Source organism: Miscanthus floridulus, chromosome 7 (genome assembly GCF_019320115.1).
Source record: "Miscanthus floridulus cultivar M001 chromosome 7, ASM1932011v1, whole genome shotgun sequence".
Classification (NCBI taxonomy): Eukaryota; Viridiplantae; Streptophyta; class Magnoliopsida; order Poales; family Poaceae; genus Miscanthus; species Miscanthus floridulus.
In genome coordinates, this window is record NC_089586.1 from 78,401,455 (window position 1) to 78,416,624 (window position 15,170).

Below are 15,170 nucleotides of genomic sequence, written 5' to 3' on the forward strand. Positions count from 1 at the left end.
TTTTTTTTTGAACGAAAATTGAGTAACTTTGGCAAGGCAGTGGCCGTACGTAGGTATAAATACTGGTATTCTAACGTCTACGTCGTCCAGCTTGCCCGCTTCTTTCGGTATGTTGCATTTGGATCAACTTTGATGGAGGCGCCTGTGGACCCTATGGCTGGACTTCCTGCGGGCACCGGGCACGTAACCTAACCTTCATTTGCTAAAAAAAAAAACGTAACCTAACATTCACACCATATATACGATGTGTGGAACGGGTGTTGAAGCGGCTGTTTACGAAGGTCAATCGGCATGGTTCGGTTTATTTCATATTCGGCTTGTTTATTTTTTTTTTTAGTTGAAACAGTGTTTTTCTCTCACAATAATTTAGTCGGAACGGTGTTTTCAACCAGTTTCAGACAAGTGAACGGAGCCACGCTTGCTTGCTTGCTTCTGGTACTACTCTATTGCAGTGCAGTCACCACTCACCAGGCAAGGCATGGTGGCAGGAATAGCCATCCACAACCCGTTCATTTGGCTGAAATTGGCTAAAAAATACTGTTTCGCTCTGAAAAATCAGGCTGAATAGTGCCGCTTTTAAGGTGAGCCGAACGGCTTCGTCTCCTGGCCTACGGATCTGTGATCTGGCGATGCATACACGCCGCAGCAATCTTGGATGGCTTCCCAGCAATGTCAACAAGCCCAAAGCAGGAGCATGCTTTACGGCTTTACTACTCAACTTGCACCGGGAGTGCATGCCTACTGCATTTTCGCGACTTGTATGTACAATAATATATACAGTTATTACAGCTTACAAGCAACAGAGTTTGTTTGGCCTGATGATTTGGCACGGTACATATACAAATACTGACCGCCCGAGAGAAAGACAAACAAAAAGGAGAAAAATCTTACCTATGATGCGCTATCCATCCTGCAGTGTTTCTGCAGGCATTATGTATGCTAATATGCTAGTAATCCTGATGATCACTCACGAAATCTTGGTTTCCCATTCCTAAACCTCGCCTACTACACCTCTCCCTTCCTTCCCATCAACACTTCACACTCACAAACATCCACGCCATGCATACTACGCTCACACTTCACTGCGTTTCTTGAACGAGACACGCATGCAGTGACCAGCCTCACGGTTGCTTCTGCTGCACATCCACTCTGTCCATCACGTCCAGCGCCAACCTGATCCGGTCGATGTCGAAGCCAACAGCCACGGGCGACGACGAGGCGGGAGACCTGCCCGTCGCCAGGGGGGACACCCTGCCGCCGCCGTGCTCCCGCTCCCGCGACGCCGACGGGCAGCAGTGGCTGCCGCTCTTGCTCAGCCTGTCGTTCCTGCTCAGCGCCAGCCTGTGGCCGCGGCCCGCCGCAGCCGCCGTGGACAGCTCCTGGCTCTTGCTCTTCCCAGTCGTCCCAGCGGACCGTCGCCGGGTGTATGCGTCCTGCAGCATCTCGCGGTCTTCTCGGGTGAGCCCAGGAGCAGCTGGGCCCCTGGACGATGCTGCTGCTGGCACCGCCGGGGCCACGCCCAAGTGCACCGGCGAACGCACGGGGGATCGGCTCGGTGACCTGTTGTTAGGCGGCCTGCTGTAGCTGATCAGGATGTGGAGCCACACCACCAGGTCCAGTATGCACGCGTCGGCCTTCTCCTTGTCCGCGTGATACAGGGTCTCGATCCTCAGCGCGTCAGGTTGACCAGCCTGTTTCCGTGACGGATCATTCCTGCACAAGCACGAATCGGAGAGTTCTTCAGTTTGGGGACACACATTTAGCTTAGTACTTTGAGAATAGTAATTACTCTTGAAAAAGAAGAATTGATGAGTGTCTTATCTTACCCTGTGTTCGCCCACTCGCCAACCCATCCGAATCCATGGTGCGCTCTGGTTCATAGCATTACAAACAAGGGTTAACATCAGAGTCGATTCTACTTTTTTTTTTTTTGGTAGCTAAAGCAATTCAATTTGAAGTACCTGGCCGTATTATTGGCAACCGGGACAATCCATTGCAAAGTTTTCTCCGTCGAACTCCTGATTTTAGTGATCGGAACCTAACGCAGCAGGAAATAATGTTTAAAAAAATAAAGCTCCCGTGTGGATGTTATCAATGTGGATAATGGAGCATCATATTCCACAGCATCAGAGTACCTCTTCAGATTCTGTGGAAGTTAGTAGTCTTGTTCGAAGAGCAGACTTGACATTTGGGGGCAGACCTTGATAGAGTGCATCTCTTGTACTTTGAGGGGGGACAGAACTTCGGGAAACCTTAAGCAGCGACGCGAATATCAGTCAGTAAACAGTTCCCCAGGACTGTTCAACAAGTATTTTGTTGAAAATATGTTCCAATTATGCATTTATGCTCATTGGTAGCATGAGATCTGTAACTATGACAACATTCCTTTTTTTTCCAGAACAAAAGTTGCAAGATTTCTGTATGATGACCGATTGGCTGTAAAAAATAAAAATAGCACTTCTAAAGCGAAGATCTCGAAGTTTCAGAATGTAGTAACCCAATCGGCTTTTTGAACCTTATCCTATAACATCATTGACCAATATGGCTACAGGTTGTGGACTGTAGAACAAAATATCTAGAGAATATATACAGCATATTTGGTCTGTTAGTTTCAGCATAACCTATTGATAATTTGAATATGAAAAATAAATGTAGCTGACCAATGTGGACACATGCAAAAGAGAAATGAGGTAGCAAAATATATTTGAGTAAACACGAGACACTTACAATATTGTCAATCTGAGAAATGATATTAGCATAGTGAAGAGAGAGACCAGCAGACCCCAATGTTTGATGGCTCTCTTGCGATTCGTTTGACTCTCCATCTACAAGAACAAAAGAACACAAAAAAGGCAAGTTAGTAGTAATTACTAGGTGGTAACCGTGACTGGTTTGATGACAAATATAGAGTTGGCGAGCAACCTTACCACAAGGCCCAAAAGTATCTCGAATCTCGACATGTAAGAACTGGACAATATCTACAAGCTTCTCCATGACCTACAAATAGGAGGTACAATTTGCATCATTCATCTTACCCGTTAAAAGCAGAAAATTAGAAAATTTCCATCTGTGTACACTTCATCTTGTGCATGATTTGCATATGAACTACTTACACCATCAAGAGACTTAGACCAAAGAGACTTTTTCTTCAAATTATGTACATGCTTCCTCTGGCTCTTCAGTTCTTGTCTGATAATCTGAACAGTGTCCCCTGTTCATTCATGGCAGTCAGTTATAAGTGTGATGAGGATCAGGGAATTGGACTGGCAGCAAAATAGCATCTGAAACTACAAGGGCGATACATGGATGAACATCGGCATACCCCTTTCAAATGTAACTGATCTTTTCTCTTCCTCCAATTTACGGCGATAATCTTGCTCAAATCTATCTAATGCATGTAATTCATGGTAGAGATCCTATGGGACAAGTAGTGAAATAGCAATCAAATCAGAAAAGGCTAGAGGAATCAAATGGACTGCATGATCTGCAAAGGTTAACAAAAACCAAAGAAATGTAATCAAACACAGTTTGTTTTCTGTAAGAACACTAGAGACTTTGTCAACGTATGTAATACTCACACCAGTGTGTCGAACAAGGGTCATCAGTTGCTGCATATGTGCTTTTGCCGTTTCTTTTAATTCTGGTTGGGGTGTAATTTCTGACCCTAGCCTGGAAACAAACACAAGGACTAGTGAGATCATTACACTAGGAATCAATCATTAAGCCATGTTTACGGTGGGAACCTACTTGGAGAAATAACGATCTAGGTTGTGCCACTGAGGATCTTTGCAACGATTCCCAAATCTTATGACTTCTCGTGAAAATATACTCAGCTCTTGCCTGCAAAGAATATGAAACCTTTTATTATTTAGGAACGTTAAAGTTGGGTTATAACATCTGCTAAACCATCACAGAGTTAAAATGCTAATATATGTGTTGGCAAACCTCTTGTCGGCTGCAGCAATTCTCATCAGATCATCCATGTCGCTTGAAACTAAACGTTGTACACCTTCTGATAGTAGGACCATGTCCTTCAAATAGTTCAGGCTTTCTTTGGACAAAGACTGCATGAGGCTCATGCCCTTAACTATTGTGTTTGCAACCTCGAATGCAAGGATTGATATTTTGTTCCCCTTTGTCGTTGGTCCCGCCACAAAACCACCTCCAGGGCTCAAACTTGACATGCTGCTGCCCAGATTATCTAGAACCTCTACTGCTTTCCCAAGTCCAGAGGTACTCTTTCTACCAAGCGCTATGCCTATGTCTGAAACCTGCAAGAAGAGTTGAGAAAAACAGAAGCATTACGAAACCTGGCAAAACAAGCTTCTTCGAAAGATTGACACAAGGTTCATGCTACAATGTCAGAACTTAGCTCCTCTCATTACCAATAAGATCACAAAGTAACATTATCTTCAGCAAAATTATTGTCATTACTCATTACATAATGTAATGCAACACCTAAGTCTTAATGCAAGATCCAGCATTTTTTTCCCAACAGTGAACTTATCAATTTGGATGCGCAATTATACAAGCACATGTAAATCCAGAAGGAAAGACTTGCCTTGCTCGGACCGGCCTTGCCGGAGGTGCTTCTCCTAGGCTTGCCAGCCTTGGCCTTCCGCGATTCGGTATGCGTCAAATGCGGTTCCTTGGAGACCGAGCGACGAGTCTTGGCGCTCGTGGACGGCGGCGAGACCTTCTCCGACAGACGAAATGACTGATCGCTCACCTGGTTAGGATCCACCGCCTCCTCGACGGGCGCGGTCTTGTTATTGCTGGCGGCTGAGAAGGCCCTGAAATCCTGCTCCACCACGAACCCCATCGCTCGGAACGAGAGCTCCGTCGGCGATTTGTCCCCGGCGATCCCCGCCGAACACACGCTGCCCATGATGACCAATGCCGACGCGACAAGTAGCTCCACCAGCCGAGCACCTGTAAGATGCGAAATTGGCCGTGAATATCGCTCAATCCCACCCGACGCCGGCGTCCGTCGCCGGCGATAACAACGAAGTAAATGGACACTGAAAAGATGGAACGAATCTTACCCGCTCGAGTCGTCGCGTTGACGACGCTCCCGCCGATGAAAAAAATCAAAGCAGGAAGAAGGTGACGACCTCCAACAAACCAAGAACCAAGTGAGAAATGCTTCCTTTTGAACACCAAACAAGGGAAGGGAATAGAAGGTATCAACCACCAGGCAAGTACCGATGGGGAGGAACAAGACAAGGCAGCCAACCCAGGCCGCGAAATTCCGCCGCCGATTAGTCAAGAAAGCCGGCTTCAGAGAGACGGGAGGATTAGATTTTTTTTGACGGGACCCAACCGCCGTTGAAAACTGCAGAACGAGGGGAGGGAGGGACGCTCCGGGCCGGAGCCAAGAAGCGGCGACAGGCACCTCCCACCGGTGGTGTTGATGGCGGCGGCCGGACGGGTAGGAACCGCGCGCTTTTCAGTGGTTGTTCCGATGTGGATTTGATCGGAGAGGAGACACCCGTGACAGTCGCGCTTGCTGGCTTTGCTTGTGTTTTGGTCTTTTCAGTGCCAGAATTTATTTTATAAAAAATAAAATAAAGGGGGCATTGGCAAAGTCCACGGTTCAGAGGGGTTTATTAAATGCAGGGTCTGTCAGCCCACCGCAGCACTGACTTTTGTTTTTGTGTGTGGGATTTGACTTTGCGCTCTTTGTCGACAAATCCACCGGTTTTCAAGTCCCTGATTAACTCTGGATTTCCTTTTGGTGGACATGAAATTTGGAGATAACGTACAGAAGTTTTTAAATATTTCAAATCCCCATACTCATTTTTCCACATTTGTCTTCTTGTGTTGACCATCCATTTGATGTGCGTCACTTTTGTACTCCGTAGCTTAGACATGAATTCAACATGCATTCTATTGTGGGAAATCAGTGGGTGTAGATTGAAATATACTAGTAATCGTTAATAAAAATAGAATAATATAACTGAAAGAACAACTAAATATATTCTTTTTTGTTCTTTTTAAGTTTCACCTAGATTTATGTGTATGTCAAACCTTCTTAACAGGATCTAATAGAAAATATTAGTAACATGTGCATCTCTAAATAAGTGTATTATAAAAAAATATTCAATGATTAATCAAATGATACTTATTACGCACCATAAATAGTAATCTCTTATATATATTGGTCAAAGTTGAATATATTTAACTCATCGATACGTGAAAACGACACTTAAAAGGACCATAGAAAGTATTTCTTATATTATAGAGTGAACCCTCTATATATATAGTTATATACTCCCTTTGTCATTAAAAGAATAGATTTTTATACAAAAAATTTGTCCTAGAATAAATTAACTTCTAAGCCCTCACATCCATCAGGCCCATTTATTTCCTCGAGCCTCCAGCACACAAATATTCATGAATACTCTACAATAAATTTATCTTTTAATGAGCGTCTATGTTGTACTGTGTAATCTTAAAACTATAGGGCGGTGTGCGTTTTGGGTAGGTTTAACCCTGTTAGCAGGAGCTAGGTTGTAGGCCAAGCATGCAAATTCCAACACTAGGCCATCATACCAAAACTAGACAGCTCCAGCAAGCACTAAACCGGCTTTTTAGGTTGCCACCTTGGCCTAGGGACTGTTTGCTAGACATTCAAGGATCCAACTCATGGGAACACTGCCTAAGCAAACAAACACCGTAAACCAAACAGGTTAATGGACCGTAACTAAATTGTTCAGATTCCAAAACTGACGATTTCATTCTAACCCATCCATTTTCGGAAACACTTCCTGTAGGGCGTCCGTCCGTGAATGCGTCTGGATGTGTCTCCTCAGGAGCGGGTCCCAAATAAAAAACAAAACCACATTCCCTTGTGCTTATCGCCCGTTCCCCTGAGCCCACCCACCATTCCTTCGTGCGTATCCGCCCGGCCTCAAAGTAGCGTGGATGCTCATCCGTCCGCCCCTTCTCCAACGTGTGCTCGTCGGGCTCCGCGCCATTTCCTTTTCCCTTCGCCGGCCGCGTCGCGCGCCCTTGCTCACCTACATCGCTCGCTCCCTCGCCGTTCGTCCGTCGCCCATCGCTGTTGGCCGTGCCGCTGATCCCGCCATGGCCGTGGGGGCACAAGTGCCATGGCACCTCAGGTCTTCCCCAGCCAAGCCAAGGGACCCACAAGCGTGGCCGGTGCTGGTGGTACTCGCGCGCCGGCTCCCACCCTGACAGCCGGAATCGACTGGCCTGGCCTTGCATCCCCTGTGTTGCATACTTGAGACGTTTTTAGATGTATGTTGCAATTATTTTCGTCTTGATGTTGCAAAAGTAGATAGGGGGTGTTGCACATGTTGCAAGTGTTTTAGAGGCATGTTGCATTCATCTGTTTCCAAACGTCTGTTGCAACCTTTTTTTATCTGGATGTTGCATATGTTTCAGACATATGTTGCAACAGTATGTCCCAAATGTTTTAGCTGTTTCAATCTTATATTGCAGCAAGTGGTTTCACGTTGCAAGTTGCAAATCTAGATGTTTCATGTGTTTCACACACATGTTGCAAGTGCGCGTTGTTGCTTTCAAATGTTTTTCATGTTGCATTCAAATGTTTTTCATGTTTCAAATCTACTTTCAAACGGGCCGCTGGAGGCCAGCAAACGGTGGTGCTACAGTCAGGGCGTGCTCGTCCTCAGTTGCATCCTGGCTCGTGTTGCCCATGTGGAGAGAGAGGAGGGTCAGGGGCAACCAGCAGGCATAGAGACAGGGTTAAGTGCATGTGTGGGGAAGAGCAAAAAGCGGGGTCAAGGTGAAGGCAGATGGGGGTAGGTTGCGCAGGGGTAGCGACGCCCATCCATTTTTCCCAACATGACCAGCCCATTTATAGAAAAGATTCACAACTTATGTTTTTGCATAATCCCATATTCTAGGAAAAATCTGATATTCATCCTAAATTTATCCTTGCCGGGATAAGCCCTTGTCCACCCTACTCCCTACCCAAGAGGCCGGCGAGGCAAGGCAGATAGACAATAGTCCTAACAACGGCAGGATGTTGACGATCGTCCATCATGGTGGCTAGCAACCCCAAACGCCGTATGCCAGCGCTCCCTCTAGTATGACAATTATAGCGGTTCACATGATGTCTTCATGTCATAATTTACATGAACAATCAGCTACTCTGAAACGTAAGCAGGATAATGAATAGTGACATCATCTATCCTGTTTGCAGTATAAGGAGTTATATACATCTTCACTCAGAGCCTGATGGTCCTAGGTTGAGTCCAACGCAAAACATCCATGGGTCCTAGCTACAATGCAGCTCATCCTTGGCCCTTTGGTAGCTTCTTTGTTCCAGCTGTGGAGGAGAAAGGAAGAGGCATGTAAGCCATAGTTCATACAACAAAAACTAGGTTGAGCGATTAATGGCATCACAATCAAGACTTACAGTCTTCCACGTCCTTTAGTTGGTAATAATGTGGTGCTATCTCTGCCAGCCATTTAGGCTTCAGTTCCGTCACCTGCAGTGCCACAGAATGTCAATTGTCTTTTTTGACGGCAAAAACTATGGGGGAGATCCCTACAGTGTCAAAGAACTTTTTATAAAATTAAAGGACTCCAAGATACTTACAAAGGAAATTAACTGAGATTATCTAACCAAAAGCAAAAAGCCGACCTAAGGTCAGCCTTGAATCTAACAGACCGGAGAAAACATTGATTTTTTTATTTTTGAAATTACAAAGCCATCTGGCTTGACACGGCTCCCTTCTTTCAAACACCTTGTAATTGCGCATTTTTCAAATTTCCCATGCAGCAATCAATGAAGCTTCAGTAAAGAAACTTTGTCCGTGGGACTATCTAGCTTGAATGAACCGATCCTGTAGGTTGATTGAGTGATCCCAGACAAAGTTGATTGAGGCCCAACATTGGCTTGCAAAAGGGCATGTGAAAAAGAGATGCTTAATGGTTTCTTCTTCCTTGTCTCACACATGACACAAAAATCATCATCATGAACGTGGAGGTGCCTTCTTGTTAACATTGTCTCGGTATTGAGCCAATCTACCAGGACAAGCCAAGCAAAGAATTTGATCCTCGAGGTGATGAAGCCAAGCAGGACCTCATTTACACTTACTACCACAGCATCATGGGTACGTCGTTCATGCGATCGCATGGGCTGGTTCTTGATGGACTGCTGCCACGGCTCGACCTTACAGGCATCGATGCCTGCTTCACTAAACAAGAGATTTGGGAATCCATCAAGGCTATGCCGCTGGACCGGGCACCCGGGCCAAATGGCTTTTGCGGGGCATTCTATAGGGCCTCATGGGAGACCATCAAAGTTGACGTCGTGCACGCGTTTAATGCGCTTTGGTCGCTGGATGCACAGAGCTTCAACCTGCTGAATGACGCTCTGATGGTTTTGCTTAGGAAGAACTCGGCACCGACAAGACTAAAGGACTATAGGCCCATAAGCCTAATACATAGTTTCAGTAAGCTATTCGCCAAGGGTTTGGCGAGGAGGCTAGCACCAAGGCTGGGACATATTGTAGCGATGAATCAAAGCGCGTTCATCAAGGGAAGATCCATCCACGACAACTTCAGATCGGTGCAACTTGCTTGTCGATGGTTGCATAGCAAGAAATTCCCAGCAGTGCTAATAAAAGTCGATATTGCCAAAGCCTTCGACTCAGTGGCTTGGCCGTTTCTCTTACACGTCCTCGAACATGTCAGCTTTCCTCGAAGATGGACTAATTGGATTTCGATCTTGTTGTCTACTGCTAGCACGAAGGTGCTGCTCAATGGTCGCCCAGGAAGGAGAATAGCACACGCGCGGGGGCTACGGCAAGGGGATCCCCTCTCGCCCCGCTGAATGCATTGATTTGGGAGGCTGATCGTCTCCGCGCGTTCGCTCCACTGCCAGGAAGATCCATCAAGCATAGGGCCTCGCTCTACGTGGATGATTTAGTTGTCTTCGTCACGCCGGCTGCTGAGGACCTCACCTGCCTTCAACAGATTATGCTGCTATTTGCGGGGGCGTCTGGACTAATAGCCAACATTGATAAGTGTGTCGCCTCGCCGATTCGCTGCACTAAAGAAATGATGTTGGATGTGCAAACGGCCTTCCCATGTGTTGTTGCCCTGTTCCCGTGCAGGTATCTGGGCATTTCGCTATCGCTAAAGAGGCTAAAACGTGCAAAGGAGCAAGCATTGGTGGATTCAGTCGCCGCGAGGATCCCGACTTGGAAGTCAGGACTGCTCACGCACGCGGGACGAGTGTTACTGACCAAGGTCACGTTGTCGGCGATCCCAGTGCATATTAGCATTGCGTGTTGCCTCTCGACCTGGGCCATTGAGCAAATTGATAGACGTCGCAGGGCTTTCCTCTGGTGCGGTACTGACACAGCGCTAGGAGGAAAATGCAAACTGGCCTGGACTACTGTCTGTCGTCCGACATCTCTAGGCGGCCTAGGTGTTTTGGATCTCAGGTTCTTTGAGCTGGCCCTCAGGATACGTTGGGAATGGCTAAGCAGAATTGAGCCTGATCGCTGCTGGGCTACACTGCCGGCACGTGCTGAGAAGAATGTAGTCACAATGACAGACGCCAGCATGACTGTGATCATCGGCGATGGGGCCTCAGCAAAACTGTGGATGGGCAATTGGTCCAATGTTGGTTCGCTATGCTCATTTGCGCCTCAGTTGTTCGCTGCCATCTCACCGAGAGGAAAGAAGATGTCTCTGAACGATGGTCTCTTCCAGAACCGGTGGGCGCGTGAAATTCATGGTGTGGACACTGTGCAGGTGCTCCTTTAGTACCTGCGTGTGTGGGCAATCCTACGCACCGTCGTTCTCGATCCGCATGTGTCGGACCGATTCACATGGAAGTGGTCGCCTGATGGGAAGTGCAGTGTGTCGTCGACCTATAGAGTTTTTTTCGAAGGATCAACTGCGCTCCTTGGTGCCAAGGAATTAGGGAAGACTAAAGCTCCACAGAAGGTCAAGTTTTTTATGTGGTTGGTGCTTCACCGCAGGATCTGGACTGCAAATCGACGATTGCGGCATGGCCTACAGGATTCAGATGACTGCAACCTGTGCAGCCAGGCATCCGAGACATGTGATCACTTGTTCGTGGGGGTGTGTGACTACCAGGCAACTCTGGTATAGGTTGCTTCTACCTTTGGGGTTACAGGACTTGACGCCGCTGATAGAGGAAAGCTTGGGAATTTGGTGGCTGAGACAGAGAGAACGGCTGAGTGCTGACAGCCGGCCACCGTTCGATACCCTGCTACTACTCATCACCTGGACAATCTGGAAGGAGCGGAACAATAGGGTCTTCAACCGAATCATGTCCAACTTGGCGGCAATCGCACAGGAGGTGATCAGAGAAGCGCAATGCTGGTGCGAGGCAGGGTACTCTTCGTTGGCTCACTTGATTAGCTTATGGTCGCAGAACTAGGTGGTCTTGTAATACGACTTTTGGTAATCCAGTAGCTAGGCTGCGGTTTGCTTTGGTGATGGTCTCTCGCCACCATCAGCTAACGGCTTTATTGTAAGGTCTATTGACCATTCCCGTCCTCTTAATGAAATTCGAGCATATATGCCTGCATGTGAAAAAAACAAATCAGCTTGAACTTATCAGCCTGGCTTTAGTCCATACCAAGGTAATTGCAGAAAAGGAGATAGGTTATAGATGTCTTTGCTGCACATATCTAAAATATCAACATGACATAGGTGTGAATCTGATTACTCTATCCAAAAATGGATTCCACCACTAAATTGGTGGTTGATGATCAATGTTGATGCATGCAGCAATATTCAAAAATCCTTCCTGCATGGGGTTTGGAGTAGCGGTATGTGATCACAAGGGTGCTTTCCGTGAGGATCCTGTTCCTGATTCCTGAACTAGTTGAAGCAATTGTAGACAGAAGAGTTGTTTCCTTCGCTGCGTAGCACAATCTCAGATAGTTCACTGTAGCTTCTGACTGTCGAAATGTTATTAAGAAGATAAACTCCAAGGGGATTGATACATCTCATGTTGGAGTCCTCATTCATCAGGATGTTAAAAACCTTTTTTCCCCGAAAACTGCTGGCAGGACATCTGCCAGTCAAATATATTAATACAGGAGAGTTAAAAACCTGATTACTGTAAATCCTTCTATTTCTTTTGTCCATGCCAGTAGGATGTTGTTATGACCGGCGTCACATATACCAGGCGGAGGCCCATTAGTGGCTGAGCCTGTGCGCCGGCATTAGGGGGCTAACAGCCCACATTATCTATTATTTAGCCTATTTATTAGATATATTCCTTATTTGTGAGAACTATATATATGGCTTGTAAGACATTTGGATAATTAAGCAGAAACAAATCTATTGTTCCCGGCTTCCCCTGGGAGCCGGGAGTTCCTAACCCTAGCCGCCTCTACTGTTCACGCGTGAACAGTGTCGCATTTACTGTAGCTACGCGAGGGTTATGGCTACGGCCGCAGCCGCCATCCTCCACCATGGCGTCCAGCCGCCGGCAGCGAGGTTCCCAACCTGCTCCACCTCCCTCTCACCCCTACAGACTCCGTGATCTACGCGGTAGGATCCGTAATCCTATCAGATGTACTGTAACGAGGTAGCTCATCTTTTAGTTAAGATGTTCACTCAGTTCAATGGTGTAACGAGGTTTAGCTCATCATGGTTGTAATCTGTAACGAACAGTTGTTGCCTTGTTTTAAAAAGAAAAAAGAGCAGAAGCAGTAGGTTGTAGGTAGTGCCGACCATTTGCACTACAGGAGACATCATCCAGGTGGAAGGATCCACAAAAGAGCCAGCTGCAATAGCAGATCCACATGGACAACGCTGCCAGCCACGCTTTTTATTTGCACAAATGGGTCCATCCTCCTACTCCTAGCATCAGAAGTATGGAAGTGCGGACATTCCTTTGTCTAGCTAAATACTCCTACAGACCTACATGACGGACGATTTGGGAGGGAGCAGAAAATGGCACTGTCATCATCACCGATCGTAGACGGTTAGGATCCTGATCTTTGTGGTCGTGACAAGTACCAATCCAGACGTTCTGATTTTCAGTATATGTTACACTGCTGCTTCTGGTGGTGAATGCCAGAGTTTGTACAGTAGGCTAGGTAGCTGCATAGCATCAGCATATGTCGCCCTAGGCCGTAGCATGTCTGATCTGTAGGGCCTCTCTTCTGTCGGCATTGGCATAGCAAAAGGCCAAAATAAGGAGAGGCGTGCTGTTACACGGCTGACGGCTTATTAAGCATGGATGCTTGCTTGCCCTGAGAATCAATATGATGCAACTCGTGCGAGCAACAGAGCATCACAGGTTTCCTGTGATCGATCACATTGGCCTGCTGGTCTACTATATATACTGTCTCGTCAGTGATCCTTGGGCGTCGCGTCTGCAACACCGGCACGTACTCTGATCGACGGCGACGACGACGGTAGTCCATCACGTACGTACGCCTTCATCGATCAGTCATGGACGCCGCCGGACGACGCGCAAAGAAGGTGGACGCGGCGGCCCTGGTGGCGCTGGGGTCTTCGGTGTTCGTGCACGCGGACGCCGTCGACGTGGCCCTGATGGTGCTAGGCCTGGTCGGCGCCGTAGGCGACGGCATGGCCACGCCCCTAAGGCTGCTTGTCGCCAGCCGCATCGCCAACGACCTCGGCAGCGGCCCCGATCACCTCCAGCATCAGTCAACCTCCAAGATCAACGCGGTAGGCCGGCCGTAGGCGTTCACTTCCAATCCATCCAAGATCAACGCGGTAGCCTCAGGAAGGGGCTCGCCAAGGGCATCGCCCTCGGCACCAACGGCATCGCCTTCGCCATCTACGCCTTCAACATCTGGTACGGCGGCTGCCTCGTCATGTACCACGGCTACCCGGGCGGCACCGTCTTCGTCATCTCCTCCCTTATCGTCATCGGAGGCGTGTACGTGACTACTAACTTACTACTGTCAGATAGGGGATATATACTTAGAGATGACAACGTCACTAATAAGCACATGCAGGTCGCTGCGGTCGGCACTGTCGAACGTCAAGTACTTCTCGGAGGCGACGGCGGCAGCGGACAGGATCCTTGAAATGATACAGCGGATGCCCAAGATTGACTCCGAGAGTGGCGCCGGCGAGGAGCTGGCCAACGTCGCCGGCGACGTGGAGTTCAAGAACGTCGACTTCTTCTACCCATCGTGGCCAGAGAACCCCGTCTTGGCCAACTTCAGCCTGCGGGCCGGCTGGGCACACGGTGGCGCTCGTCGGCCCCAGTGGGTCTGGAAAGTCGACGGCGATCGCGCTGCTGGAGCGGTTCTACGACCCGTCGTCCGGGGAGGTGGCGCTGGACGGCGTGGACATCTGCCGGCTCCGGCTCAAGCTAGTGGCTGCGCGCACAGATGGGGCTCGTCAGCCAGGAGCCCGCCATGTTCGCCATGTCAGTGTTGGAGAACATACTGTTCGGCGAGGAGGATGCTACAGGGGAGGAGGTCGTCGCCGCAGCAATGGAGGCCAACGCCCACAGCTTCATCTCGCAGCTGCCGCAGGGCTACGACACGCAGGTAACAACCTGTATGATGAATTGATGACAGCTATCTAAACTTGGACTAATAATCACTGACTGAATTCCGATACCGATACTAATCATGTGTGAAACGAAAACAAAAACAGGTGGGTGAGCGTGGTGCACAGATGTCTGGAGGGCAGAAACAGAGGATCGCAATTGCTAGAGCAATCCTGAGGTCACCCAAGATTTTGCTCCTTGACGAAGCAACGAGCGCACTGGACACCGAGTCCGAGCGCGTCGTGCAGGAGGCGCTTGACGCGGCCTCCGTAGGCCGGACTACCATCCTTGTTGGCTTGTTGCACATCGCCTCTCCACCGTCCGAAATGCCGACAGCATAGCTGTCATGCAATCTGGGGCAGTCCAGGAGCTGGGGCTCCCACAGTGAGCTCATTACCAAGAATTGTTATGAACGACGTATAGGAATATGAAGTAAAGAATCAAACCACAGAGGAGACACACGATTTAACGTAGAAAACCCCTCCGATGTGAAGGGGAAAAACCACGGACACCAGCCAGCAACAATCTCACTGTCTCAAGAGTTTTGGGTTACACGCCTACGGCGGCTTACAAGAGAATCAAGTCTCCACGAAACCCTAGCAAGAGTGTATATACCGTACCGTACCGCGGGGGGCTCCGCCCC

The 15,170-nt window shown here is 48.1% G+C and overlaps 1 protein-coding gene and 1 pseudogene across 2 annotated transcripts; one reads left to right on the plus strand and one right to left on the minus strand.

The window, feature by feature from the left end:
* Positions 1–741: 741 nt before the first annotated feature.
* On the minus strand, positions 742–5,468 carry LOC136463526 (protein PSK SIMULATOR 1-like). 2 transcript variants are annotated; one of them, XM_066462514.1, is made up of 14 exons: positions 5,206–5,468; positions 5,046–5,114; positions 4,562–4,932; positions 3,946–4,271; positions 3,748–3,840; positions 3,579–3,669; positions 3,323–3,416; positions 3,114–3,211; positions 2,928–2,997; positions 2,728–2,825; positions 2,136–2,252; positions 1,962–2,038; positions 1,827–1,871; positions 742–1,713 (listed from the first exon to the last, which is right to left on the minus strand). In XM_066462514.1, the coding sequence occupies exons 3-14, from the start codon at positions 4,886–4,888 to the stop codon at positions 1,122–1,124; spliced, it is 2,028 nt and encodes a 675-aa protein (XP_066318611.1). In that variant the 5' UTR covers positions 4,889–4,932; positions 5,046–5,114; positions 5,206–5,468; the 3' UTR covers positions 742–1,121. The 2 variants fall into 2 exon arrangements, with proteins under 2 accessions (XP_066318611.1, XP_066318610.1); XM_066462513.1 differs by having other exon boundaries at positions 5,046–5,468.
* Positions 5,469–13,362: 7,894 nt separating this feature from the next.
* On the plus strand, positions 13,363–15,129 carry LOC136463528 (putative multidrug resistance protein; annotated as a pseudogene).
* The last annotated feature ends 41 nt before the right edge of the window (positions 15,130–15,170 follow it).